The sequence below is a fragment of the Lepisosteus platostomus genome, chromosome 6 (genome assembly GCF_059453375.1).
Source record: "Lepisosteus platostomus isolate fLepPlt1 chromosome 6, fLepPlt1.hap1, whole genome shotgun sequence".
NCBI lineage: Eukaryota > Metazoa > Chordata > Actinopteri > Semionotiformes > Lepisosteidae > Lepisosteus > Lepisosteus platostomus.
This window is the reverse complement of record NC_142616.1, coordinates 62,884,761-62,912,615: the sequence shown is the minus strand read 5'-3', so window position 1 is coordinate 62,912,615 and position 27,855 is coordinate 62,884,761. Positions and strand designations below refer to the sequence as shown.

Here is a 27,855-nt window from a genome sequence, read left to right as displayed (position 1 = left end):
TTAGAAATCACAATTATACACAGTTCATTGTGTCTTTTATTCTAACGTACAGTGACGTTGTGATAATTGAACTGTATACTTTTCAAAATATAAAATGTAGAGCAGTTACATTGAACAGGTTGCACTAACCAAGCTTACATCTGGACATTCTCAAGGACAGGGTACAGTGATTATAGATGTTATTTGTTGTGATGTTTTGTTCATAAAGGAATGATTGCAGAAAGTTTGAATGACTGTATATTGTGTTTATTTCACATTTTGATCAGTACAGTTTAATGGATTTAAAAATACGTATGTTTTTTTATAAATGAGTTGAAAGAGTAGTTGTGCAGTCATTCACAGGAAAAAAGATTAAACTCAATGCTGATTATTTCCAACATTCTAGGCATGGTAATTTGTGTGCTCCATTTGATGGAGTTTAATAATAAGAATAAAAATTGGCTTAATCTGAAGATAGGAACATTTTGTCGAAGGATAGTAATGATATAAGGACAGTCAGACAATAAATGTAATGTGACCACAATTCTGTTATTTACTTGGATTATGTGCTGACTAGGTGCCAACTTGGAATTGGTCAAGGAATATTTGTTCATCCGTGTTAATTTTTGTGCTCCAGTTAAATATTTGAAAAATATTCTTAATTAAAAGACTGGGCGGACTTGATTCTCTGATGTTTTGTAATGCATAATGGAAGTGTTGTCTGTGATGATCATTGGTCACAAATGTACAGTGCTTTCACAAGTAAGGCAAGTAATCACACACTCAGTCAATATGATATCCATTGCGAATAGTCTTAATGTAAACATTGAGTTTCTTTTATTAAAATACTTATTGAAAAAGTACACTTCGGACTAAATATAAACTTTGATCTACCTGCCAAACACAGATTCCAAATTCTGTGGCATTGTGGTGGCATTCAACTTCCTTAAAGGCTCTCGTGTATCTTATGGATATTTACAATCAAGTATTGGTTGTGCAATTTACGACTGGCAGGTAGATCAAAGTTTTGATTTAATCTGGGCATGTGTCTTACAAACTTTACATGGTGTGCTTCTTTTGGTGTTGCACATAATTAATAATTAATTTTCAGTGATAGTTACATTATTGTACAATATTGATTACACAATATTAGCATATTCTACTAGCTGAGCTATTAACTGTTAGTGCCCTATAACTATACATTAAATAACAGCATGAAGGTTTTTGGAACTGGTATTAATATCTATTTGTTCAAATATAAAAAGAGCTGATATACCAGACACGTAAGACAACTCAACTATAAAGTTTCTAGGAGATCACATAGTGATGAACTAATGTAGAAAGAAAGCAATAAATGATTATATATTTACATTTTATCCCAAGAACCTGTAATTAAAAATGAATGCAGTGGCTTTCTATTGATTTGATGTTAGTTTGCTGCTCAAGGTTTTAGGAATTTTGAGAACATTTTTGGGAAAAAGTGAAGAGTTTTATTTTAACATTAAAGGAAAGCTGGCACAAGCCAGAAATACATAATAGTAATTCTATCAAAGACTAAAAATGCCGGACAGATCTTAGGCTAGTTTGTGTGCAACAACACTGAATAAGCAGGCACGTGATTTGCTTGTGGAGTTATTTACAACAGGAGTGAGACCCCTTTCTCATGTTGCCCTCTACAGCAAAATTCACTTTTTGAAATCTAGGTGTTGAAACTCTTTGGCTTTTCCATCTCTGCGGAGCCGTGTCAGAAGTAGCTCCCCATGGGGAGCGACTTCAGGCAGGTGAAGCTGTTGGGGTATTTGCCAAGGATAATGGGGTTGCCCTCCAGCCGAATTTCGTCCATGTTTGTGCGGATGTAGCGGGTGTTGTTGCCTTTGCAGAAGGTCTCGTCTGTGATTGCAGTGATGTTGTTGTTCTACAGGGGAAAAGAAAAGCCATGTTTGGGGGGTGGCAGTGGCAGAAAAATAAAATATTGGGCTGACAGAAGGTGCATTAGGAGTCCTGCAACTGGATCGCTGGAGATCAACTAACCTGCAAGTGCAGAACACGCAGACTTTCAGGAAGATGAGGTGGAACGGCCTCCAGCTCGTTATTGGCCAGGTACAAATATGAGAGATTGACCAGTTTCTGGAAAGAAAGCAAAAATATTCATTTTCTATCAGTCCACGTGGTAGATAAGCATTGTGCGTTGTTCCATTAGATAGGATGCTTTCGTCTCTGCCATATGAATCCGGCTTCACAGAACGTAAATTCTGCTAGTGAGTGGTAAGTTCTTACACAATCCAGTAAAGAGACTGATTTGTAATTGGTAATGTTATTGTGAGGGAAAAATAGGTGGGAAATTGTGGTGCTTCAGTGGTTAGCTTTACTATATCACAGCAAAGCTGGGGCCTTGGGTTCAATTGCTGGGGTTTGTGGAGTTTGTGTGTTCTCCTCATGTTAGTGTGGGTTTCCTCCATGTGCTCCTGTTTCCTCCCAAGGTCCAGAGGCTTACTGGTAAATGAATTGGCTTTTGAGAAAACTAGCCGTGGTGTGAGTGTGTGTGTCAGCTTTGTGATGGACTGGCATCCTGTCCAGAGTGTATCCTGCCTTGTGCCTGTTGCTTGCCAGGATAGGCTCCAGCCCCTCCATGACCGTGTATTAAATAATGTTGTTAGAAAATGGATGGATGGAAAAATGGGTGTTACTTCTTTCTTTTAGGTTTAGACCAATAGTTACATTTTGTGTGGGTGTAGGTAGGTGGTTGGAGAAAATGCTACATGTGGCATTGCAGTACTCTGACCTGCAGAGTATACAAGGTGAGGTCAATTCAGTGCTGAATAGTTTAAAAAACAATGTTTTTGCAAGGGAGGCTTGTGTTTTGACGTTCTGGTTGGCAGTGAAGTTCATTGGTTCCAGTATTCATCTCGGAGTTTCGCATTAACCTTTCAAAAATTGATCTGCTTCATTTTGATGAAAACATGTTGCCAATGTGGAATATATTTACATATACAGTACTTTGTATATGCACGACCCGTGAAGACCGGGTGACATTGATGGTTTGAGTATGGTGTCAGGGACACCCAGGTCTGTGTTTGATCCCTGCTTGTTCACAATGTGGAAAACTGCTAGACTCCCCACCTCTGATCTCTGCACTGTCAAGAGTGGCCGCAGTGTAACTTTGCCCTATCATTGGCATGGAATACAGGTACATACCCTGAAGGCATTAGCTTTTACACCCCTGGTTCTGAGCCTGTTGTGATTTGCATTAAATAATGTCAGTTTTGTTGGTAGGGTAGGGAGCTTGACCAGTCTGTTTTCAGCAAGGGAAAGTTCTTCCAGCTGTGGGAGCTTTGAGAAAGCTCCTTCTTCAATCTCGGATATAGCATTCCCAGTCAGGTCAATTCTTCTGAGAGTGGCTGCAATCAAGAACACATTGTGTTATACTTTGGCTGCTGCTATAATCATGTTTAAATGGACACTTCACAGCCTGATTGTATACCTTCACACTAGTACTGTTTATTTGGATTTACAGTAATTGATGCTTTGATGGTCTGTTTCAAAGAGCAAACCAAAGTAAAAATCTTATTCAGCTTTGATTAGAGAGAAGAAAGTGAATAGCACAGGGCAGATAAGTTAACTGTGAAAGACATAAATATATATGCAGAGAACTTTAAATGTAGGCTTGTCACCTTAGGGCTAGTGTGTTGTGAATTATTATATATTGTTCTGCGAAAAAGCTGATGCATTGTTAAACTGACCCAGTCAAAGAGTAGAAAAAACATCAGCAACTTAATTACATAACTTAATTAATTTCAACCCCTTACCAAACCATTGAGTAGTGGTTTGGTAGTGGGAAATGCCAAATATGTATATATTATATATAATATATATATATTATATATATAATATATAATATATATATATATTATATTTGTTTGAATATAAGTCTCTTGACTCAAAACTACACAAACAGTCACTGCCTAGTTTTGGTGTTGGTAAAGATTGAACAATGGAATTCAAAACAATTAAATAATTTACTAACATTACAAGTCTGGTAGCCCTACCCTGCAGCAAAAGAAAGAGCAAATTACATTTTTACATCATGTATACCTTTAAAACATTTTCAATCCCTAATCCAAACTGTAGATAACATACTTATCCTTACATGAGGGAGTCAGGAACCAAGTGTACTTCTAAAAGTGTGCTATACAGTATATATAGTATGTTAACCTTAATTTTTTGACACTTCTGTAACTTGATTAAAATTCCCCATTTTGGTGTCATTTAAGTTTTAATTCAGCTGTTAAATCTATTTAGAATGTGCAAATGGGTTGTGTTCTTTATAAGTTATAGAAGTGGAACTGAAAGAGAGCTGGTAAATACTTACGGATTTCACTGAAATCTTTTTGAGCTATCTTTGCAATCTTGTTGTAACGGGCATAAAGATAGGCTGTCTCCTTTGGCAAAGCTGGAACAGCAGTGATTACTGGAACCACCTCCTCGCAGTAAACTGAGCCACTCAGGCAGACACACAGAAGACAAGTGGGCAGCTCTGAAATGATTTGGAGGTTTGGAGGTAAGTGGTTGAAATTTATACTTTATAACATGTCCGTATTATGATGAAAATCATCTCAGAATTGCTCTTAAGATGAAATTAACAGAAAACAAGAGTCTAACCTGTTTACTCTCAAAAATCCCTAGTCTAGGTTCAAAACGCTGTCTGTAATGGTTTGCTGAATTTTCATCTCTAATGGTTTGGTACACAAACTTCACAGCAGTACACATAGCTATTTAAGTTTTTAATTTAACTGGTTAAAAGAGTAAACAAACAATAGTGAGTTTAAACCAACCAAAAAAAAGCATATTGCAGTGTAATCATGGCATTGAACACACATTGTGCAAATTTTGTTTTCACTGACTCTAGATGTTGCTAACACTTAATTGTGGTGAATTGCATGTAATCTGAAAGATGGGTTCAACATCTTCATGATAATGTCATAGGTACTTATGAGGTGTACCTGTGACAGCAGTATTATCCCCTTGTGGCCTGATCTCATTAGATCTGAGAAACTAAGTAAGGTTGTTAGTGGTTGATAATGGAGTGGAAGACATCTATGGAATTGAAGGTGGCTGCAATAAGTGGGCCAGTGGACCAGCTCTTCTCTGTAGATTATTTCTTAACCAGTGCACCCAGTCCTGACTAATTGGTCATTGATGATCCTATGGTACTGGTTATAAGACTTGGGTGGTTAATTCAATTGATGAGATAAGTAATTGACTGGCACATTACATGTGCATCGTTTAGGTACTGCACTTCAGCAGTGGATATAGTGGATCCTCTCCCTCATGTGGAGCACATTGGAATTGTTTGGGATAAAAGGCACTATGCAGTTTCAAAGAAATTATTATGAGTATACAAATCACAGTAACTAAAAGTCAAGTTGAAGTCACTTGAGATATATGCGTTTCAAATCCAGTTAATTGAAAGTGTGTACTATGTGTAATTTCAGTTGGTTATTAGTCTGAATTAGATGCTTTGAATGTATTTGTTTTGTTTACCAGCTGCTTCTTTGGGAGTTGGAAGTACAGGAACTTCATTTTCAGCAGGTTCTGTATCTGCAGGAGGAAGATCCTCGTAATCTATAATAGTCTCCTGTTTCTGTAGATTAAATATTCGATAGAAACAAATTAGAAAAATCATAAAAGTATTAGTGATAGCCAGTGTTTACAGTTTTTGGAAACAACCATTTGTTCAAGAATGATTTTGTTTTTACAATTTCAGTCCATAAAAAGGTGGAGAGAACAAAATTAAACAAATATGAAAAAATTCTCACTCAATTCACATATCCACAAATCCGTTTATTCTACCCAAAGAAACATCAACAGATCACCTCTTAGATGTAAAAAGGTTCTGGGAAAGATCTCTTAAAAGACTGAAGTGTTGACAATTGCAGATTGTTTTCGGTAAAAAAGGACCTTTCCAACACAATTTTGTGTGAAAGACTTTATCTCACCATGTATACTTTTCAAAATCTCAGGGACATTAACAAACTTAATTGCTTCTGGTTTTGTCCAGGTTGCTCTGAAAGTAGCACAGTTTAGAACAAGTTGCTTTACTACCTTGTTAATGTAAATAAATTGGGCATTTGAGTGGTTCAACTAGTAAAGATGGTCTCTTTAAGTACAGCTTGCGCTCCTAGATCTATACAGGTATGCCTTGGATTTCTGGCTCGGTCGTGTCCCTACCTGACTGTACTTGTAGTGTCCCAAACACAACTGCTAGAATGCAGCCAGGGGTGAATTTTGGGATAACTTTGTCCAATTTTGTCTTTAAGCAGTTGTTTTTCTTTTCAAATAATACCAATAAGAAATCAGGCAGATGAAACCTTTGTGTAATATATGTTCCAGTTCCAGATAAGTTTTCTGTGTCTTCATGTCCTGTGATGGGTCAGACTATAATAGAGTTATGATGCCCTCACTATCCTTTTCATTGATGGGTATGGGGCACCAGTCTTTTTTGTCTTGTGCTTAAGAGAAAGAGAAATCACTCTAAATTCAGGTTGTATAAGGAGAGAGCAAAAGATGGAAGTTGGGAAGAGCAGAAACTGTATGCTGGGACCAGAACAAACTCCCAAGCCCACCCATTTTACATGAGAACACAGCAGCAGGGCCACAACAGCAGTAAAGTATGTCTATCATAAATTGGCCTCATTAGTCTTCTTTTAACACACAGATATGATAATCAAAGAAGAGGGCCATCTTGCTCGCAACATATGACAGAGCAGTGACATAGACTATCTTTTCACTGACCTGAAAACAGTCTTTTGGTGCCTTGGAAAAGTAGTCAGACCCTTGCACAGTTTTCACATCGTGTTTCTTTAAACCTTGTGGTCCTGACACTTTAGTAGTAGCAATGAATGTTTGTTATATGCACAACCTTCTCCACACATTCTGAGCATAAAACAAAAATAATGTATGTGTCTCTGTAAGGGTCTTCCACTCGGGAATTGAATTTCAAGCAAAGATTCAGCTTTGAAAACTAAGATGTCACTGTGAGGCCAACAGCAACTTGGTTTAATGCAACATCGCACGGTTTAATGGCTAAGATCGGAGAATAGGTCCAAGAGTTGAAGCTGGCCTCTATGATAGAATGGCAGGAAGGAAGCCATTACTGGAAAACAACACCTCAATTCCTGCATGAAGGTAGCAATAAACTATTTCACTGACACTGCAAAAAAGGGCAAAATGTGTTTGTGGTCAGATGAGACAAAACTGGAGACATCTAGGTCTAAATGCAAAATATTAACTTCTAGTGCAAACGACACATATCATCACCCAGTCAACACCATCCCTACTGTCAAGCATGATCATGCCAGCATTATGCTATCAGGCTACTTCTCACCAGTAGGGATTGAGACGCTTGTCAAGACTGAGGGGAAAACTTATGCAGCAAAGTACAGGCTGATCTAAGAGGAAAACCTCTTAGCATAGGAATACTCCGAAGGACACAGTCAAAGGTATACTGGTGAGACTTAAGAAAAAGAAAGTCTAAGTCCTGACTTGAATGCTATTGAGAATCTATGGAACAACTTGATAGCTGCTGTCCATAAGTGATTCCAAAGAATATTGAAGGAGCTTGAGCAAACCTGCTAAGAAGAATAGGCAACAATTGCACCAAGCCCGTGTGCAATTTGGTAAAGACTAATGCAGAACGACATTAGTGTCGGCTATAATTGCTGCCAAAGGTCCTTCCATGGATTACTGATTTCACGGTTCTGAATACTTGTGTGGTCAACATTTCATGTTTTTCTTTTTAGCTTTTGCTGACAGTGTAACTTCTCCTCATTATGATCAAATGATATTGAGCTATTTGAGCATGTGACTGGTTAATAATATAGGCTAAATTGGTTTGCTTGGTCCGTCATTGGTTCTGGCAGTGGTAGCGTACTAATGGATTATACGGTAGTTTTTACTGTACTGTGTTTTGGTCTGTTTAAAATTTGTACCAATCTCTGGCACCTGAGGGTAGTGCAATCTAAGTCTAAACAAAATCTAAATCTGCATATAAAGAGAAGACTTGTACACAGAGCTGTGAAGAAAGTCCTTAATGTTCCAAGTTCCTTGCTTCCAACACATTGCACCAGCACTGCTGCTATCTGAAATTGCTATATGCTTCCAAATTTTGCAAGCTGGCAATGGTATTCTGTTGTTATTCCACAGTATATTCTATACGTACTGGGTGGAAATCGCATGTTTAAAGATTGTCAGCTGTGAATATTTAGCTTCTTAGATCACAACCTACAGTAAAAGCGACTCTTAAATGGCCATTAGAATTCCTGGACAATGACTGGATATAACTCCATTTAAACATATTTGGTCCATCCTTAACTTGAGTTGTCAAAATCCAGCCTTTAAAGTATTCCCTCAAATAGATTCCCTGCAGACAAAAACTGTGGATTTTATCCAAACAATGTGTAAAGTATTCTGTTGCCTTGCATTAGACAAATTCGATTTTGCATTTTTGGAAAGTATTCACCCCTCTCATTTTTTGCCCGTTTCGACAATAAGGAAACATACCCTTAACATACAATAAGGTTCTTTAGATGGTGGGAGTCTGTTTAAGTCTGTATCTGTATCACCAGTAAGATTTATTTTCATCAGTGTCTTTGGTGCCATTCTGTAAGGGCAAGGTTTTCCACCAGCTACCAACAAACCATACTGCATCTATACTGTAGGTCTAAAAATAAAGACTGCAGAATTTGCATCAGGGATATCGGGGAGACAGATTATGATGATGAACGTCCGGCTATGCAGGTGGAAATGTCCTTGATTGGTCGACTGTAGGTCGACAAGGGATCAAAAGCTCGACATTGTCCATTGATGACTTAGAATGGTACGAAGATGATTAGTCTAGGAAGTGACACCAGAAAACACTTGAATTCATGTCGTCTTTCCTCAGTTGTGAGTTGAAATGGTGAAAAGCACTTTCCATTCATGGTAAACTGGGCGAATCAAATCGCACTCAGGCAAACATTTCCTTTTGCTGTGTCATTCAACTAGAACCTGGAGCTGGCCTTCAAGATCTTTCCATTGTGAAATGTTTCCCAGTGAAACAAGCAGCACATGTTTTATTATGAAAACACAGTTGGTTTTAGCACACGTCTTAGCAACCACCCATATTTTTTTCATTGAAAAAAAAAATTGGTAAGTACCCAGGCAAAATATTTGACTTACATATGCTTAGTTTCAAATGATTTATATTTAATTCCTTGTGGCACTGGAGAAATAAAATAATACATTTAATATACTTAAGTAGAATATTTCACCAGATATTGAACATACTTTGGACTTCCCACTTTTTATGAAGACTATCTTATGTACCGAATTCACAGTGACTGCAACAATTGTTTTAAGATTGCAACTGATCTCATGCCCTGCAGCATCATTCCTGGCAAGTTGTGTGTCTATGTGGCTTTATTGACAGTAGCTGATGCTGTGCACTTGACTGTCCAATAGTGGAAATAAAGTAGCAAAGCTGGTATAAAGAAAAAAAATAATTTAATAATACTGTACATCTTAATACAGTGAATTAAATTGTTGAATAGTGGCATTCATAGCTTAGCTTTACAGTTATTTTGCAAATCAAATAACACGAACATTAAAATGATTAATCTAGGAGATTCTGAATTTATTTAAGGCATCCACAATCACGGAAGATTTTAACCGATTTTAACCGATAGTGGTGAAACAGAGCTGATCCCTTAAGCAGAAAAGCATAAGCCGTCAGCTTGTTTGTATTGTCCACAACAGAAAATATTCATTGTCAGAAGACAATTAAAAAAAACAAATTAAATAACTGTACCTTTGCTTCCAAAGCTGTCAAAAAGTCGTCAGGAGTGCGAAATATATCCTTCTCATTGTTATGGTGTTCTGAATCCAAGGTAAATGCTGTAACTGCTGCTAAGATTACCCAAAGTACAAGTATTAAAGAAAATATTAGTGGTTTTAGCTTGCTCATCTTGTCTGAGGGCACTAGCACTTGCTAAATGTTGTTGAAAATGAAGTAGTGCTGTGGGTATTTTCTTAGTGCCTGGGAGTAAAATGTGATCTGTCAAATCTGTATTTAAAGCCTTCATGAATAGCTGCCAGGGGATTCTTAAGCATGAGTTTATGGAACAGACTTTAACCCTGTACATTCCACAAGAAGGAAAAAGTTATTTACTTTCTCCTTAAAAAGTTTCGAAGTGTTTTTTTCTTATTTTGCAGTGATAGAACATCTGCAGCATCAACATAATTTAAACAACAAGTTAAAAAGAAGATAGCATCACCTGTAGTTTTACAGTGCTTTAATTTAATTAGGATAATAAGGAAAATTATTTAGCATGGTGGACTGTCTTACTTGTTGTTGACTATGCTTTTGAATCAGAATTGTTTTGCATCTTGTTTAATTTATTCAACTCTGTGACTCAGTGTCTCTACTGAAGCAGGACTTTTAATTAAAGTGTGTTAATTTCTTTAATCAAATCCTTTAAAATAAGTCTGAGGGTGTATGTTTCTAATTCTACAACTGAAATGAAAGTATCTGCAACACATTTTATTAATTAATGGTTGCCTACAGCGTCCCACAACTATACCAGTATAACTTGTATATTATTGAAACATGGCTTTTACTGTGTTACAAAATTTTATGTGTTAATTGTTTTTTAATTTTATTTAAACTGCTACTTAAAAAAAATGTTTATTAGGTGATCAGGACTAAATTTATGAACAATAGTCCAGACAGTCTGTGGATTATACACCTCTCATTTTTAATGTGAGAGAACATAGTAAGACTTTCCAGACTTCTAATCCTTTAATATAAACTCTGAGTGCAGATCTCTACATAACTTAATCTCTTTCCATTGAATACAAACCACATAAAAATAATGTCACTAAAGAATTATGTAGTCACTGCATTGTGAGTCATGCATTATGTCTGCAATTTATTTGGGATTAAAAACTAATAAAATAAATTGATCTGTTTACAAATACAGAGAGGTGGTGTTGATTATTTAAAAAAATCAAATTGTATAATAGCAATAAAAGTGTTTAAATGAAACAGAGTTGTGAGGTGGTTTTTTTCTGCAGGAAAGGTGGTCTTCCTACAATCCTGTCATCCAAAACATCATCCATGGTGTAACCCAGTGCCAACAGGATGAATAAAAGCATGTTGTTCTTGAGGTGGTCCCAGTTTCTCGTTCATGTAATGTCAGCCATTGGCAGGCTCATCAGCCTCAGGAAAAAAACAGTATTACTAGTGTAATAATTTCCTTTAACTGTACGTCTCTATAAGGTCTTTTATAGGACCTTGGCAGGCTTTGCTTCTTGTCGTGATAGAAAAACCTTTCAACAGAATCAAGTAGTTTTCTAGCCTCGTGTCCGACCTGCTCATGTTGGCAGGGGGCGTCGGCTAATTGCTCTTTCAGCATTGTGCCTTTCACATGCTTAAGTGCGTTTCTTTGGCTTTCAGTATTCCGGAACAGACCATGTGATCGATGATTGTAACATGCTTGTTAATAGGAGGCTCATACAAGCCGAGAGAAAGACTGGCAGAGAGTATAACGACTTTGTTTTCCGCAATGAACGATGATGGCTTTTTCCCTGTCCACACCCGATTTGGAAAAGTCATTTTCAACTTCATCCTGCTCATGTGGACAGAACGTTATTCAGCTGAAAATTTTTATCACCCTTTATTACACCTTTCTAATCTAACCGAGCGAATAACATGAAGTCAACAAAGCTAGAAGGAACAGCACATCTGACCTAGCCTCTTTTTAGTATTTCTGGGGTGCATTCATTTCCCTTTTCCAGCCCATGTCTCTTTCTGAAACTCCAAACAGGTCGTGAAGCTTGCCTCAGTAATCAGAATTTCAGTCAGGGATCCCTCCTTTTGGTGATTCTTCCTCGAGTTTTCTTCTTATTCTTTTATTGTTTTTCTTCTTGGCCTTGGTATTGCCTATGGAAATTGTTTGAGCCTCTTGGCCGATTTTTCATTGGAAGCAGGTGTTTGTGTTTATAGAAGAGATGTGACATAAATGGGCTGCAGAACAGATATGAATCATCAACACTTTACTCCCCAGGTTGTCCACTGTGCATATTATAAATGTCATGTTCAGCATCATTATGATGTTTTAATTTACATTCCATTGGACACATTCAACTCACTAGAGGCAGCAGAATCAATTAGTTGGAGGTACTAACAAAGCTGAGAATATTGACAAAGTTTAAAGCATGTATTGTCGAATCATTCTATTCCCACAAAATTGTTTCAGCTACTTTAATCCTTAGTTTTTTTTCATCCTGATATTTTTCTTCAAATTTTATCCACAGTAAGAACTTTATTACTGTTTAACTTTTATATGCATATTCATATTTTATCCATTATAATCCCGACAAAATCTAACAAAAATATAAGCATCAAACATGTGTTTCCAAACTGCCATTCAACAGGGCATTCTTATGGCAATTAATTAATAACTTCTCTTTCCCTGTGGAATGTTCAGTTCTTCCAGCTCAGAATGATCATATTTTAGGGTTTCAATAGGAGATTTAGGACGCTAAAGAGAAATGTGATTTTAAGAAGCTAGCATTTTTTCTTTTTCTCTGAATCATCTTGGGAACATGTGCTGTTTTTCCGTTTCAGATCTCAGCAGGAAATGAATGTTTAGAAAATGGCAGGATCTCTCCATTGCTGTAAACAATGTCACAGATTTAACACTTAAATCTGCTGTTGTCAAAAACATTTTCTTTTTCAGAATCTTCAAATCATTTTTAAATCACCGTTAGTGAAGAAATTGTGTGCTATCTTGGTTGAGTTTTGTATGTTTTTCCCTTGCTCCTGTGGGTTTCCTCCCACAATCCAAAGTTATCTAACATAGGTTCAGATGGGTAACTGCGTCAGCATGCGCAGACTGCAAAGGAACAAGTAATAAGTTTATTCCATACTTCTTTTTTTTCAGCATTGAATAAACCTATTACTTGTTCCTTTGTAACATAGGTTTAGTGGCTTCTGGGAAAAATGGTTCTGCTGTGAGTGTGTGCGTGTCCGTGTGTGTCCTGCAGTATTTACAGAAAATCCTAATGCTAAAGGTAGAGCAAATTAATGTGCTAGCTGAGAAACATGAAATCATTGTATTATTGGTTTGAATTTGACCTGTTACAAATATTAAGCATTGTTTCTTTTTTTAAACTTTTTAGATCTTCTTGTGCAATGCGTACAGTATGTCTTGGATTATTGTTGTGTTAACATAACAGCCATTGTTTTTTGTATGTTAAGTCATTAATATATGTTAAAACCAAAACAGCCTTTGCACGTATTTTGGTGATGCAATACATCTCGCTACCCAGCATAAAAAACATGTGACTGATTCATGGCCCCTTCCTTGCACCCCAGAAAAGAGGAAAGGGGCCCAAAAATTAACATTTGAGGAATGGAAACAAGTGGAATGTAACAGTGTATAAGTAATATTAAAGGTGTGCCAGCAATTATATGAGCTTGTAAATGTTTACTGTCCTAGGCACTGAGCCAGATCCCAGAGAATGTTTTTTCTGTGCTAATTTGCTATAGTGCATTTTTGTGTCAGGGTGATTTTTAACTGTATGAATATTTTCTAAATCTATAAAGTATATTTAATATATAACCTCTGGTTTTAGATATGCATCACAACAACCACACTATGCATTAGCCCCAGAGATATATGCATATTTCTTTATTTCACTTTGGAGATTTCTATCTGTACATGACATTCAAAAGGGAATATCTTTGCTTGACTGGCTGTGTACCAACATGCTTTAACATTGTATATTCATTTGATGTTATACTCTTAGAAGAACACAGTTCAAATGCTTCTGGGTTGATGGATTACTTAACAGCTAGTATAGAAAGCACCTGCATTATTATATTGTGGACTTGAGACTTTTTTTTGAATCACGTGTGTGTGTGGAGAACTGTGTCATTCCCATTCTGCACACTCATCTGTGTATTTTCTATATAACATTGTGTCCTTGTTTTGTACAGTGTCTTGGATTATTGTACATACATCTTTGTGACAGAGAGCTATGTTAATGAACAGTGTGCTAATAATTGAAGTGACAGGTATGATAATACCATCTGTTACCTCCGGGGTTCTTAGAAAGCACTAATGCTGAATTGCTGTGCTCTTGCACAGCTGTATACAAAAATGGAAGTGTATGGAAAAATGGAAGCCTGGCTCATGCTAAGTACAATTGTGAAATTATTTTGAGCCATACAACAAGCAATTTATAACAGAATGATGAAGGAGGAAACAGTAAGCAGAAGAACATGGGAGGACACGCAAGTTCAAAAGGAGCTTTTTAAAGAATTGCAGATAAGGCTTTTTAGCAAAATGTTTTTTTAAAGTCAGAGCCAAAGAAAGCAATGAGTTGAAGACATTATTCCTGAAAAAAGTGCCAAGTTTTAAATAGAAGCATTCACGTCTTCTATGGTTCCTCTTGGAAATTCATTCTGCATAAGATGGTATGTATTATAATATATTTAAACCAAGCCCTCTTCATATTAAATATGAGAGATGAATATTCACTGTACAGTTCACTGTACAGAGAGTGGGAATGTTCACCGTACAGTGTTATGAAAGTGTTTGTGTTGTTTAATTACTTTTTCAAAACCAGCACAATTAGCTACATAAAATAATAAAATAAGAAATACACGGCTCAACTTTCAGACATCAAAATGACTCGTGATCCCAAAACATTAACGTTTGAAAACATACGCTTTCAACAACCTACAGATACCACTATATAAGTCAAGACACTATATATATTTTTTAAAGTTCAATTAAGATTAAGATGTAATCTGGGAAGATCAATGCTGATGAGACTAATAAGAAAAATATTGCTTTACTTGACAAAATTCAATCCTTTTATGATTTGACACTTTCTTAAACAATATTTACATGTAATAACATTTTGAAGGTAGATGATAAATGTTTTAATTTTTTTTTCTTTGAAAAATGTCCATTAAATGGAGGGATGCAAAAAAAAAACTAACTTTCACTGTCATTTTTCCATTATGTAATGGAAATAACCACAGCTGTGAAACAGTATTGTTATTATATTTCAAGCATTTCAGTACATTTCATGGACGCTGAGTTAGAAGAGTTAGAACAGGGTTACTCTTTGGATAACATTACAGAACCACCCATGATTTTATTAACCTACGTCGTTCTAGACTTTGGTATTTGGAAGAGGAGAGAATCTACATTCTCACCTGTGAAACCTCTCTCCAAGGCAGAGTTGAGATCTGCCACTGCAGCAATGGAAGTTTGGACACATTCCATCCACCTTGGATGCATAAATTGTTAAAAAGATGAGGAGTAAGTATTGTGACATAGCTGATGTCTAAACAACTAGTATTTTTCTTCATTGCCAAAAAGGAGGTATAATGCAACAATAGGTTAATGACATTTATGGAAATATTTTTTTATTCGTTACCTGTGTGAAAATTGCATATTGTGTTTCACTAAAACTTGAAATTGCTGATCTGTGGATTTGAATCTTGTCCAGCAATATCTTTGGCCAAATATGCATAATACTGTCCCAAGAGTAAAGTAGATGATTGTACTAGAGTTAATTAAATTATTGCCTTTAACAGCAAATTTTATTTCATTTTAAAATCATAGCGTCTCTCTAGTACTGTAGTGGTTATCAATATGGGAGATATTGATATTTTGGCATGCTGAAGTTGGGGAACAAATGTTGTTTCAGGAATAAACCAAACTGCTTGTTAAAATGCAATTGATTTGTGGAAATGGTATTTTATCTGTAATCAAAGACTGGAATCTATCTAACAAACCTTGCCATTGTTTATTTTTGTTAAAAGGTTTGAACTATTTTCCATACTGTACTCCTCAGCCATGCTTTGGCCTGAAGCCATGGAATTCAGTCTCTCAAGGAATGATCTGTAGTGTGTGATAGATTAAACAGAAGGATTTCGCTTGAACTGCTCAGCATATAGAAGGTTTCAGAAGTCCTGAACCCTGATAATTATGTACTTACCACGGGACTTTCCCTTGGTGTTGAACTGAACGGACTGACCCTCACACCTCTGTGGTCATCTCCCCACTATCCCTCACTTTAACATTCCTCTGGGTCAGTTTAGAAAAGACAGCAAAGATTAGCATCTTTAATTCAAAATGGGAACCACATGGAAGTATTTGTGGGAAGTATGTGGAAATTCCAGTGAACAAAACTACCTGTGACCTCAACACATTCAAATCCCTTCAACACCTTTGCTAATTTACCAAATGTTCAGGAGCTAATGATATCACAAAAGTACATGCACTTTGTGTAAATGTTTTCATATTCAAAATAAAATATAAATAATTTAATACTTCTTATATCCTTCTGATTAGATAGTAGTTATCTTCTGAGTGAGAGGATTATTTTCTCTTTTGACCCAAAGAAGTAAAATAGACTATTTAATTTAACTGCACTGTTTTTAATTACAACAGATGTCAATTCACATATGCTTTGAGCATTTTGTTTTTAAATGATTGATTCCCCTTGCATGCATCCTGTGGAGCTTTTTATTATTTTCAATCATATACAGTTCATAAACGTTTTAGTAAGGTGTTACTTGGTTAAAGCCATGATTTGTGTTTCTGCATGTAGGATACAACTTAAAGCAAAGTTTAGGAAATATATTACTGATACACACAGCATGAAAGATAAAAAATAGAATTTTAGGTGCAGGAAAAGTGTAGCATTACCTAAATCAGTTAAAATGGAGTGATTTAGGTTGAATCATAAATAAACAGGAATGTGAAGGGTTGTACTATACGAGTCTGAATGGAAGATATGGGCACAATGTATTTTATGGTGAAAGAGAAAAATAGGTACAGTATGAATTATTAAATTGGGATGTTTAAAAGAAGATGCATCTTCACAAATGAGACTGTTAAAGCTGGATGCTTGAAGTTGCCACTATTAAACTTTGGAGAGTGCCTAGAACATGAAGTCACATACTGTTGCACGTATTGAGTTGCAGTAATTTAGGATAGGCGTCTCAAAAAGGGTTAAAGCAGCTTCTCCCCCTCCTCCCCACACACATCACCCGGTTCTGTGCCTTGAGGGGAACTTCTGCAGCTGGAGATCTGGAAGTCTATACAGCTGACTCCTGATTTTACAAAAAAGCACTGAGCTCCACTGCATCACTGTGAGCCTTCCTCATTACAGCACCAGGCATCTTTTCTCCAAGCCTGAGGTCCAGAAAAAAACTGAGCATCTGTGCTAATATACAAAGCCATAAGCTTGAAGGAGGCAAAAAAAAATAATCACGAAGGATTAAGGCTATAATAAAATTAAAATGCAAATGCAATTTAAAGTTTGAACTTTTTTCCTCCAGTTTTTTTGGAATCTTGTTGGTTTCAATTTGTGCTCCAAGTTAAAAAAAGCAAAACTGATTGTATTTGACAGCTGGAAACAACTAGATCTGTGGCATAATGACTAAAGGATAATCGGGTTATTATATATAGGTCTAACATGTATTTCCCATGTAAAGTGTTAAGCATGTATTATTAAATTCTGCAAAGGTTCTACTTTCCCGAAGTCAGACTGAAGAAAATAGTATTTAAAAGAACTAGAACATGATATGATACAGTAGATAACAAATTAGTAGAGAGGGTAACATTCTGCTAAAGGCACCCGAGTTATTAAATTATCAATGAAGAACAGTATCAAGTTAAACTAATGAAGTCCACTGAATTTGGTATAGTGACATAGGTGTACAGAAGAAAATGGACAGAGTATATGATGTGGTGTATTTAAATTTTAAAAGGCTTATGATAATCTTCCAAAATAAGGAGGTAGGCATTCAAGGTAATATACGAAGTGAATACATAATTTGTGGTGATAGAATTTGTGGAGTACTCAAAACGATTTAGACAAAATTCAAGAAGGGCAAATACCTGACGTGACATTTAATGTAGACAAGTACAGAGTGTTACATATGGGCATCACCAAGCTTGATGTCGCTACTAGTGGAAAAGACTATCTGAGTGCATCTTCAAAATTGTGGGTAAGCCTTACAAAGTTAGCAATATCTGGATAGTTTTAATGCATTAAATTAAAATAAAGGGATGTTGTTTAAAAATTATAAAATGTCCTCTTTTCTCTTAGAGTACTGTACATGTACAGTAGTTTACCATGTTGAAAAAAGTTATTGCTGCTTTGTATTCAGTCCTGCGAAGAGTGACCATATTTATTCTGTCTCTCAAATGTGTATCCTACTCTGAAAGACTAAAAAAATTAAAATCTTTTTAGTCTTTAATGGAGAAGATTGCATTGGAACATGCTCCAAAGCAGTCAAAATTCAAAGTCGGACCATGGTCTTCTTGAGATCAACCATATAACCAATAAACCAAGATGAGATTTCTTACTCACTTATGCAACTGTAGAAACTTATATTTAAATGTTGATAGTAGGATAGTACTTTTGTATCACAATCGCAACATATCAACATATTAAATATTCCAGTAACCTTTGTTTACTGTTTTTATACATTTCAGATTTCAAAATACATCTAGTGTTGATTGCCATTAAACCACTGTTCCATGGAATGCTGCCAAGATTTTTTAATTGTTTTATTATGTACACTGGCTTGTTAAGGCCCACAAAGCATGAAAAAGTCAAGTATTCATCTACAGTATGTATAAAAACAAACAGTTGAGAGTAGAATTAATCCTGAATCTTTGTACTTGGAAAATCATCTCTATTTTTCCAGGTTAAATAAAAAAGGGAACAGATGGTTAACTCATTTTCATTTTTCAACTGATAGAAGCCTTACATGCAGAGAAGAGGACAATTTTTGACTTGTGTACCAGTCAATTATTCATGCCTACATTATTCATAAATAAAACTAATCAGAACTAAATATATATCTCATGCATTAACTATTCAGCCAACACATTCAAGCCTAGTATGCAAGATAGTTTTTGTAGATAACCTAGAAATTGTTCAGTTCTCCTTCTTTGCATTACTTGTCATACATTTATGTTAATAATGTCTGATCAAACAATGTGTTTGATCAAAGGAGAATTCAAGGACAGTCACAAGCCTTCTTCTGAAACTGTAAAGAACTGGATAGGGGTGAATTCTTAAGTGATGTGAGTACAAAGATAAAAGCCACTGTATTTTTGAGTACCAATTTTACTTCTTAGCATTATGAATAAATATAGCAGTTCTTTCAGTCTTCTTTTGGATACTCTTCAACTAGTACTGATTCGGGCTCAGCAGGTATATTTCCTCTTAAACGGGGGCGCCCTGGTTGGAATACTGGAGGTGGGAGGTAGTTTTCAATGACCTGTTGTTCACCATAGAAGATATTCTGAATGCGTGGGAAGCACTGGTAGATGTAGTAGTTTATTGGGCCTTTCAGCCTGTTCTGATCAATGCGAATGTAGGTAAGCAGATTGGGTCTTAATAGATCAATTGTAGGACACAAAACGGAAACATTCAGATCTGTAAAACAGAAAGAAAAGTTTTTCATTAAAACATATTTAGTTAAAAAAAAACAGTATTTGAGCAGGATGACTATATTGTGATTTATATTTTACAGAATTTGCTAGATGAAATACATTACTGAATGTTTTTTTAAGTTTAGAAAGTTGACCTTCAAAAACATATTTAATAGAATAACTAAGCATATGTACTGTATATTTGTTGGAGAACCCATGAATGCACCATGCAGAATAAATGCACCATTTAATATTAAGATTTAACTAAATGCCCAGAACAAAAGCAAAATCAATACAGTATGTCTGCAAAACAGAACCTACCAACAAACTCATTATGATTGAGGTATAGGTGCTCCAGGACTCTTGGGATAAAGAAGGCTTTAGACAGTTGGTTGTGACCAAGGTTTAGCTCCATCAGATTTGACATGTTGAATACTTTGTAGGGAACATTCTTGAGTTTGTTGTATGATATCCTAAGGGATATGAGATTTGGAGTTTTCTTGAAGTACCCTTCAGGGATAGAAGAGATGGAGTTGTTCTCCAACGACAGTTGCAGTAAAGAACTTGGCAGGTCAGATGGCATGGATTTCAGCTTGTTGTTGCACAAGTTAATTTGCATGAGCCTTTTCATACGACTCAGGATTTTTCCTTTAACTGCAGCATCTATGAGCTTGTTGTTGCAGAGATCAAGTATTGTTAGGTTCGTCAGGTCTTGAAGGGCATCTGGTGACAACTTAGAGATCTTGTTGAACCCAAGAAAGAGTCTGTGAAGACTGTTTGGTAAAGGGGCTGGAATGTCTTCCAGATTATTGTACTCTAAGTGAAGTTGAAGAAGTTGTTTTATTTGGAAAAAAACACCACGGTCCACCATAGAGGACTTAATCTTGTTGTGGCTCAAGTTAATTTCTCTAAGAGATGTCGCATTAGTGAAGGATTTTGCGTTCACAGCTTCGATGTCATTGAACTGAATATATAGGTGACGGATGTGACGAGGAATATTGGGAATGCTTTTCAGATTCCGATTGTCACAGTACATTGCAAACGGATAGGAAGGTGGGCAAAAACATTCCCTGGCACACTCATATGGGTAATACATGTATGGATCAGCATAGTCAGTAGTAGTTGGGGAAGGAATTTGTACAGGTACGTCAGTTGGTTGCTTTGTTGGTTCAACGTCATAGTCATATATAGGGCTGTAGTTGTCAATATAATCCTGACACATAACTTCCATACCAAAGAGAAGGATGATTACTAGCAATTGATTTTGATTGCCCATGGCTCAGGTATGCCTGTCTCACCTGTTAAAAAAAAAAGAAATTATATTTATAATAACTGTTAGCATGGCTCTTCTGGAAATCCAGTTTAGGCTGCTTAATGTATGTCATTATTCATACCTGCACTGACTTTATAATAAATATTGTGCTGTTGTCCTTTTAAAAGCATTTTTGCTTGTTTACTACTGTATCTTTTGAATTTTTTCCTACAAAGTGGAAATAAGCAGTGTTTAAAACTATAATATTTAAAAGAATCATGGATAATAATGTTAACTCATCCTATTCTGTATCTTCGGGGCAAAAAATAAGACTTGCTACATTTCAATCTAGTGAGGAACAATGACTGTTAATTGCATTTTATTAGGGAGAAATTGATAAACATCAGAAACCTGGAATACTACGTATGGAACAGAACTTCTGTGTCAACAAAAATATTTCAGTGAATTATTTTTTTTTTTTAAATAGGCACTTAATTTCAGCAAAAAACATTAAGTACCCTAGGTGTTGGTATTTTTAGCAAAATTTTGTCTGAATTAAGACCGAGAGGACAGCTGGAAACACAGAGCTCCGGTAGGTCCTGTAGGTTTAGACAAACCCTAGAATAGTGAAGTGTGAATTTTACTTTAATCTGAGCATAGACAGTTCTCCACACAGATTGTGGCCACAGCAGATTACTCCTTCATCAGGTGAAGAGTGAGATATACAGTATACATTATGTAATATACATGTAATGTGTTTAGTGATAAATGTGTGTGTGTGAGGCTGACGTCTCATATTTGTATAGTTTCTGAGGAGGGAAAAGCACATTTTGAAACTTCTGTAGCACTACCCATTGAAAGAGTTTGTTGTTAAAAAAAGATGACCCATTGAAAAGGTTGATTGATACGGATCATTGTGTTTCTGCATGCAGCCCAGCAACCAGGGATGCAGTCACAGGGGTAGTTTTCAGAATTGGAACCCAACTCCTCTGTTGTAAATTGGACCATTCTGAAAGTCCAGCCCCAAATTATACATACTTTAGTGAATTAAATGCTAAGCCGCTTTTGTAAAAATAATATTAAACAAGCAAGTTGTTTTGTGACAGGGTTCATACTATAACTACCATTAATGATGTTGGCTTGAAACTTGGCCCATTATTAATTTCCCAGTGCCTCTTTGTAACCTGATCCTTGCTACACCACTGCCAGGGGCTAGAGCTGCTATTGAACATTTTTTAGACCTTGTGGGAGTTCTGAGACTCCTCTCCATCTTGCTTGAAAAAAAAATCTGATTATCGTTATCGTGACAGTGTAATTTAAAATATACGGTTTTCTTGTAGGTGGTCTCTTCTATTTTTTTTAAGAAAGAACATGTGTTTGATATATTGATCTCAAATGCCTGGAAGCTTATTGTCAAGATGATTGATGTCTGCCACCAGCCAGGTGGTCCGTGGCACCATGGCTCTGTGTACAGTACATGTTTTTGATTTCCAGCTGTAACTCAGAGACATTTTTATTGCCAGAATATCTCTTGAATTGTTGAATGTCTCTGGGAATGAGTTCATTGCAAAGTGGCTTTTGTCATTTTAATCTCACTGCTGCCCAGGTTTACAAGGGTCTTGTGGAAAAAAGGCTCTTTTTATATTGAAACAGTCTTTCATAAAGAAAGCATTTCAGAACGATGCCTGTTTTCACAGTTTTGTCCTAGGTTGAACACCATTTTACTACATTTTACAAAAAGCAGGTTTCTGTTGGCATAATGCGTTTTCTTCTTGAATGTCTGGAAAACTTCTGCTCAGACACTAGAACACTGTTTCTGGTCAAAGTATGGTTCAGATCATAGGGTGACTTTTTGGATTTTAAATGTCACAGAAGGGGTAGTTTACTTCTTGCCCACAGATAGATTTCTGGGGTTTTCTATATAGTGTTATAGTTAAAAAACTAATTATTTTATTGCATGATGCATTTTCCTTTTTAGATGGAGCAATTCACATCATCAATAGGTCATCTTTCCCTTATACCTTAGTAGTCAGAAATGAATTAGATAAATAAATATAATATATATATATAATATGCTGTTTAATAATAGGCAGAACATATGTGGTAGAACTGTCTCATCTGAATTTGATAAATTAAAATCAGACAAAATGAAGTCACTTTTGGATATGTAGAGGCATACTGTTGAACCATAAACTGGAGTTAGACAAATCAGTAACTGACTTGTTTGTTGAACTGTAAGTTTGCTGAATTTGCAGTTCCTTCATGGAACACTTTTGCTTCTCGTTATTGAAGAAAACTACATGCAGATTCTTGGCAATAAAGCTTCTTAGTGCTGCTCGCCTGTGCACTGCAATGGATGGACCATTATTTGTCCTTTGTCAGAGAAGTGATGATGTCAGAATTAAAATTATTTATATTGACCTTTGATTTTGATTAGTTTGTTTCATCTTGTTTTTGTACTAAACTATTTTACAGCCTAAAGCACACAACAGTAAATATAAAAAAATATAAAAAAGCAAGAATTAATCAGAAGATTTTGCCAACAGGACTATTGTATTTTTTGGATTGTTTGTATGTAATTATGCATTAGTAGATACTCCCAGGACATGAATCTGTTTTCAAGCATAGTACATGATTTATGGCATTTACATTAGCAAGAGAAAATTCACCATAAAACAGAATAATAGTAATTCTAACTTTATTGTTTGTATTTCAGTTATACACACATGGATGACTTTACTGTCCTATAAAATCTTTATTTCCTACTATCCCTGCAATTGCATCTTATATTGCAAATTGTAGTGGCCAACAACTGTTGTTTTCAATTGTCCAAACAGACAGGTGATGAAACATTAATTTGAACAAAACATTTGATATTTTCACTAATTATGCAGTTCCAGATCACTTCTGACACCCTGTTAATGTAAGAAGTTTCAGTTGTTCAATTCTAAGTCTTAACAGCATCAATGAAAGTACTATAGTTGAAATTAACATTGCCAAAATGTTTAATCATTGAATAAACAGGTGTGCCATTACTATTTGTTTTCAATTAATTGCTTGCAAACTTGTTAATGACTATGATGTAAGAAGTTGCATTTTTTCAGTAGTATTTTCATTTTCAAATCACTTATAGATGCAATTCACATCCATCTACCTCTTTTTAAAATTTAAAATGAACATTAAAACAGTTAAATCAATATTTATCCACACATCTGATTCTGAATTTTTTTTAGCAGTTACATCAGTGATTCTGTAGTTTTCATTCAAAGCAAATTTTAATATCATACCTGATAGATATTTTTCTTGGTTCTCTGGGTGAAGAGCACCCGATTCCTTTAAATTGAAGCCAGATTCCCAGAACTGTGTCTGATCCCTTAAGGTTAAATGATTGAAGCCACTGCTCTCCGTCTGGAATCTGCTGTACTTCAAGTGCTTCGCACTGCTGCTTAAATGCTTTTGGACTAGATTAAAAACCGTCTCTCCATAGAGCAAATTATTTTGGAAGCAAACAGGTCCATGTGCTCAGTGACCTCAGTCAAGTCTTGTGGTTTCATCTTTTTTCTTTTCTTGGGTTGAGGTGAAGTACAAGTTTCCTTCAAGACTAAACATAAGGGATCAATAGACATTTAAACGATACAATATGTGCTTTGTGATTTGGTATTGTTATGGCCTTGGTGTCTTTCAGTGACTGTTTTGTCAAACCTTAAGTTCCTGTGGGTGTTTTTTGTAAGTTTATTGTTGCAAGCATGCAGTCTGGTGGGTCTCATTAGAAATGTTTACGTGACATCGTCAGCAAAGAGCAGCTTAGAGTGCCTAATTGGTCTCCCTCCAAATTTCAGTGAGCACTTGTGAGGTGTCAAAAAAAGATCTAATGAGAAGTACTTGGGATCTTGTGGCTGAATTTTTTTGTAATAAGACGCAGACTTTCAATAAACGCAGGAACAGTTGCAATCATAGTACTTAGAATGAAGCAGTACAGTGTGATATTTCTGAGTCGACATTAGAGACTAAGCCTTAAGAAACATTTTTTTTAATTCTGGAACAACATATAAAATCGGTGACTGGACTAAGTACATTCTGATGCTACATTTTCCCATATGGGTGAGATTAAAAATCCTCATCTATACAATTTGAGTATTTGTTAGGGGAGTCCTTAGGAATTGTGTTTACCAGACCAGTCAACAATTTGTCAAGAATAGCCCACAAGAGTTGTCATGTCTGTCCAACAGTGTGAAATGCACCCCAGTTACTGACAGACAGTGGTGTTGTGCAGTGCAGGTGTTTAAGAAACATTTCCTTTGCTGAAAAGGACCACGTTAGTACCCAGCCAATGTCCCAGAACTACATCTTGCTGCTTTTCCATTGCACCAGCGGCTGTGAATATGCTAGATGGTTCCAGGTGACAACTTCACTGGTAGCTGATTATTAACGAATAAGAATTCCACCATAAAAGCACTTTTCATCCCAAAGGATTGCAAAGCACTTTACACACAGATGTGTTCCCACTTCTGCCACCTCTGAAGTGTAGCCCCCACCAAGGTGATAAAAGGAAGCATTTAAGTGCCTGCAGCCTCAGAACACTGTAGATCAGGTGAGTAAACTACTCCACCAGTTAAATCAACAGGAACCTTTAGGTAGAGTAGATACCCAAACCTATTGTTATCTACGCTTCCCTCGGTCCCCATAATGACTAAGTATCCCATAATCCTGCCCCTCCTTCCATACCAGCGCATTGCGATTGAAAATTCTGGTCCAGAGGGAAGCCCAACAACAAAACCTTTAGCAGCCATGTCACCCTGCAACTCACACCTGGCAGCCCACTGAAGCTCAGCATTGTGTCAGCCTGGTCAGTACCTGAATAGGAGACCTCCTGGGAAAGCTAAGGTTGCTGCTGGAAGAGGTGTTAGTGGGCCAGTAGGTGGCGCTCACCCTGCGGTCTGTGTGGGTCTTAATGCCCCAGTATAGTGATGGGGACACTATACTAGAAAAAGGCGCCGTCCTTCGGATGAAACGTAAAACCAAGATCCTGACTCCCTGTGGTCATTTCTTGAAAAGAGTAGACGTGTAACCCTGGCGTCCTGGCCAAATTTCCCATTGGCCCTTACCAATCATGGCCTCCTAATGATCCCCATCTATGAATTGGCTTCATCATTCTGTTCTCCTCCCCACTGAGAGTTAGTGTGTGGGCAGTGTTCTGGTGCACTATGGCTGCCATCACATCATCCATGTGTGGCTGCACATTGGTGATGGTGGAGGGGAGTCCCCATTACCTGTAAAGCGCTTTGAGTGGAGTGTCCACCTCCAACAGCAGCAGTGTAGCTTCCATTACATGTCTCCCATGCCAGTACTGACCAAGGCCAGCCTTGTTTGGCTTCTGAGATCTGGTGAGATCAGCCTACAAGGTGGTGATGCTGCTGTCAAGAAACACTGCTGCCTTTTCTTGAGCTTCAAGTAGTTTTTGGTTTGTTGACTTTGGATTTCCAGGACTTGTGTGGACTGTTAACAAAGTGTTTTTTTTTTGTTCTCCAGCAGAATAGTTGCTCTGTTAGAAGTTTAACAGAAGTTCTGCCATTTTTTCCCCTTCAAAACCTTCAAAACCCAGGACTTTTGGTGAATAGCCCGATTACTGCCATTTCTAATCATGTCCTCATGTGACCAGCAGACTGGATGATTTTTATCTCAGGTGCCATCTGTTTAATAATAATAAATCTAATAATAACCATCATCATTTATGTAACTTTCTTTAAAAAAAAGCAGTTGCAATCTGTTACTGTGAACTAAATTACATATTGAATGCAATTAACTTCTTCCTCCCCTTTTTTAGACTTTTGTTTTATTGCTTGTTTATTAATACTTGGGCTGTTCTCCAGGGTTACTAGACTGATTTTTATGACTCAGATGTCGTGCTGTTCTTTGCCCTGCCCTGACAAAAGCTTCCATATTATCACACTGTTTTGTCAGTGTCATTAAATCCTTGGAATAGCTACACCCTGCATTCCATTTTTGATGTCTCTAGACATCTGAGGCCCAGTTACGCTGGATAACCCACTGTTTATTTGGTGTACTACGCTTTTCAAAATGTTGGTCTTGTTTTCCCAGTTACAAAATCAAATATGAATTTACAACTGAAAGCTGAAAACCTTTCCTCTATAATGGATTGAGGATCAGTTGTTTTTCATAATCTAAACTCTTAAGCATGAGCTGTCAAGTCAAAGCTAAGGCATGTCAATTGTATAAATGTTCTTTGTTATATATTGTATATTTTCCTGAACAATGTTTATACCTCTCTAGTTCAAAAATATAACCTGTGTTCCAGGAATGGGAACTGGACTTATAAAAACTACTGGGAAAGGAGAGACTAGTAGTTTGTCCTAGCAGTTATTTAATAGTTTGTATAGTGATTCTGTGGGGTGAGCATGGAAGCATGATGGTTAGTGCTGTTGCCTCAAAGTGCCCAGGGTCCTAGGTTGATTCTGGCCTCATGTGTCTGTCTTTATGGAGTTTGTATGTTCCCCTTGCGTTCATACAGGTATTCACCTGGCTACACTTTCTTCCCATCTCCCGAAGACATTGATTGGCCAGTCTAAATGTTCTTTTTTCCTGTGGGCTAGTGTCTTGTGCAGGGAGAGAGTAATACTGTGCTCACAGTCCCACTTTGTGCCCTGTGCTTTAACTGAGGCAAGTCTACTCATCCCGCAACAGCATCAGTGACTTTCTGATAAAGGAAGAATGGACACTTCTACTATAATGATACTTAAGAAAGCTACTTGAATGAAACAAAACTGCTCATAAGTAAAAGACTCCATTTTCTGTCTTTTATGCCATACAGTAACTTTTTGCTTCCATATGTGATGTGGTTATAAGTGCTAAGTTATACACCTTTTTTAATGCGCTGCAGTAGGAATATTTAATCATGGTGCCCTACAGCTCTTGGAAAAATAAAATGATATCATTTTTTGTATGATCTCACATTGTTTCATTTCATAACACTATCATTTTATTCCAAAGTTTTTTTTTTTCTGGTGTGCCTTTAATGATCTAGACTCTGAATAGCTTTTTAATTTTGTCAGAATGAAGGAAATGAGGTTTCTGTAATTAATTCATGTCTGT

The 27,855-nt window shown here is 36.4% G+C and overlaps 3 protein-coding genes across 4 annotated transcripts in view; 1 reads left to right on the top strand and 2 right to left on the bottom strand.

Annotated features, from left to right (window-relative positions):
* The window catches only part of cenpp (centromere protein P), a 106,639-nt gene that overhangs the window by 10,706 nt on the left and 68,078 nt on the right, over nucleotides 1-27,855 (top strand). The window lies entirely within an intron of this gene.
* ogna (osteoglycin, paralog a) lies at nucleotides 794-10,091 on the bottom strand. The gene is made up of 6 exons (XM_088636801.1): nucleotides 9,824-10,091; nucleotides 5,521-5,620; nucleotides 4,349-4,513; nucleotides 3,175-3,377; nucleotides 2,011-2,106; nucleotides 794-1,894 (listed from the first exon to the last, which is right to left on the bottom strand). The coding sequence occupies exons 1-6, from the start codon at nucleotides 9,977-9,979 to the stop codon at nucleotides 1,724-1,726; spliced, it is 891 nt and encodes a 296-aa protein (XP_088492927.1). The 5' UTR covers nucleotides 9,980-10,091; the 3' UTR covers nucleotides 794-1,723.
* Nucleotides 18,597-24,265, bottom strand: omd (osteomodulin). The gene is made up of 3 exons (XM_088636795.1): nucleotides 24,033-24,265; nucleotides 19,815-20,791; nucleotides 18,597-19,497 (listed from the first exon to the last, which is right to left on the bottom strand). Exons 2-3 carry the CDS (start codon nucleotides 20,767-20,769, stop codon nucleotides 19,223-19,225), a joined length of 1,230 nt encoding a protein of 409 aa, XP_088492921.1. The 5' UTR covers nucleotides 20,770-20,791; nucleotides 24,033-24,265; the 3' UTR covers nucleotides 18,597-19,222.

Coding starts and splice junctions, on each gene's coding strand:
- ogna (XM_088636801.1), bottom strand. CDS start 9,979: ATGAGCAAGCTAAAACCACTAATATTTTCTTTAATACTTGTACTTTGG. Junction 5,621..9,823: donor TGACAGCTTTGGAAGCAAAG/GTACAGTTATTT, acceptor TTTAATCTACAG/AAACAGGAGACTATTATAGA. Junction 4,514..5,520: donor AACTCCCAAAGAAGCAGCTG/GTAAACAAAACA, acceptor AAATCATTTCAG/AGCTGCCCACTTGTCTTCTG.
- omd (XM_088636795.1), bottom strand. CDS start 20,769: ATGGGCAATCAAAATCAATTGCTAGTAATCATCCTTCTCTTTGGTATG. Junction 19,498..19,814: donor CAATCATAATGAGTTTGTTG/GTAGGTTCTGTT, acceptor TCTGTTTTACAG/ATCTGAATGTTTCCGTTTTG.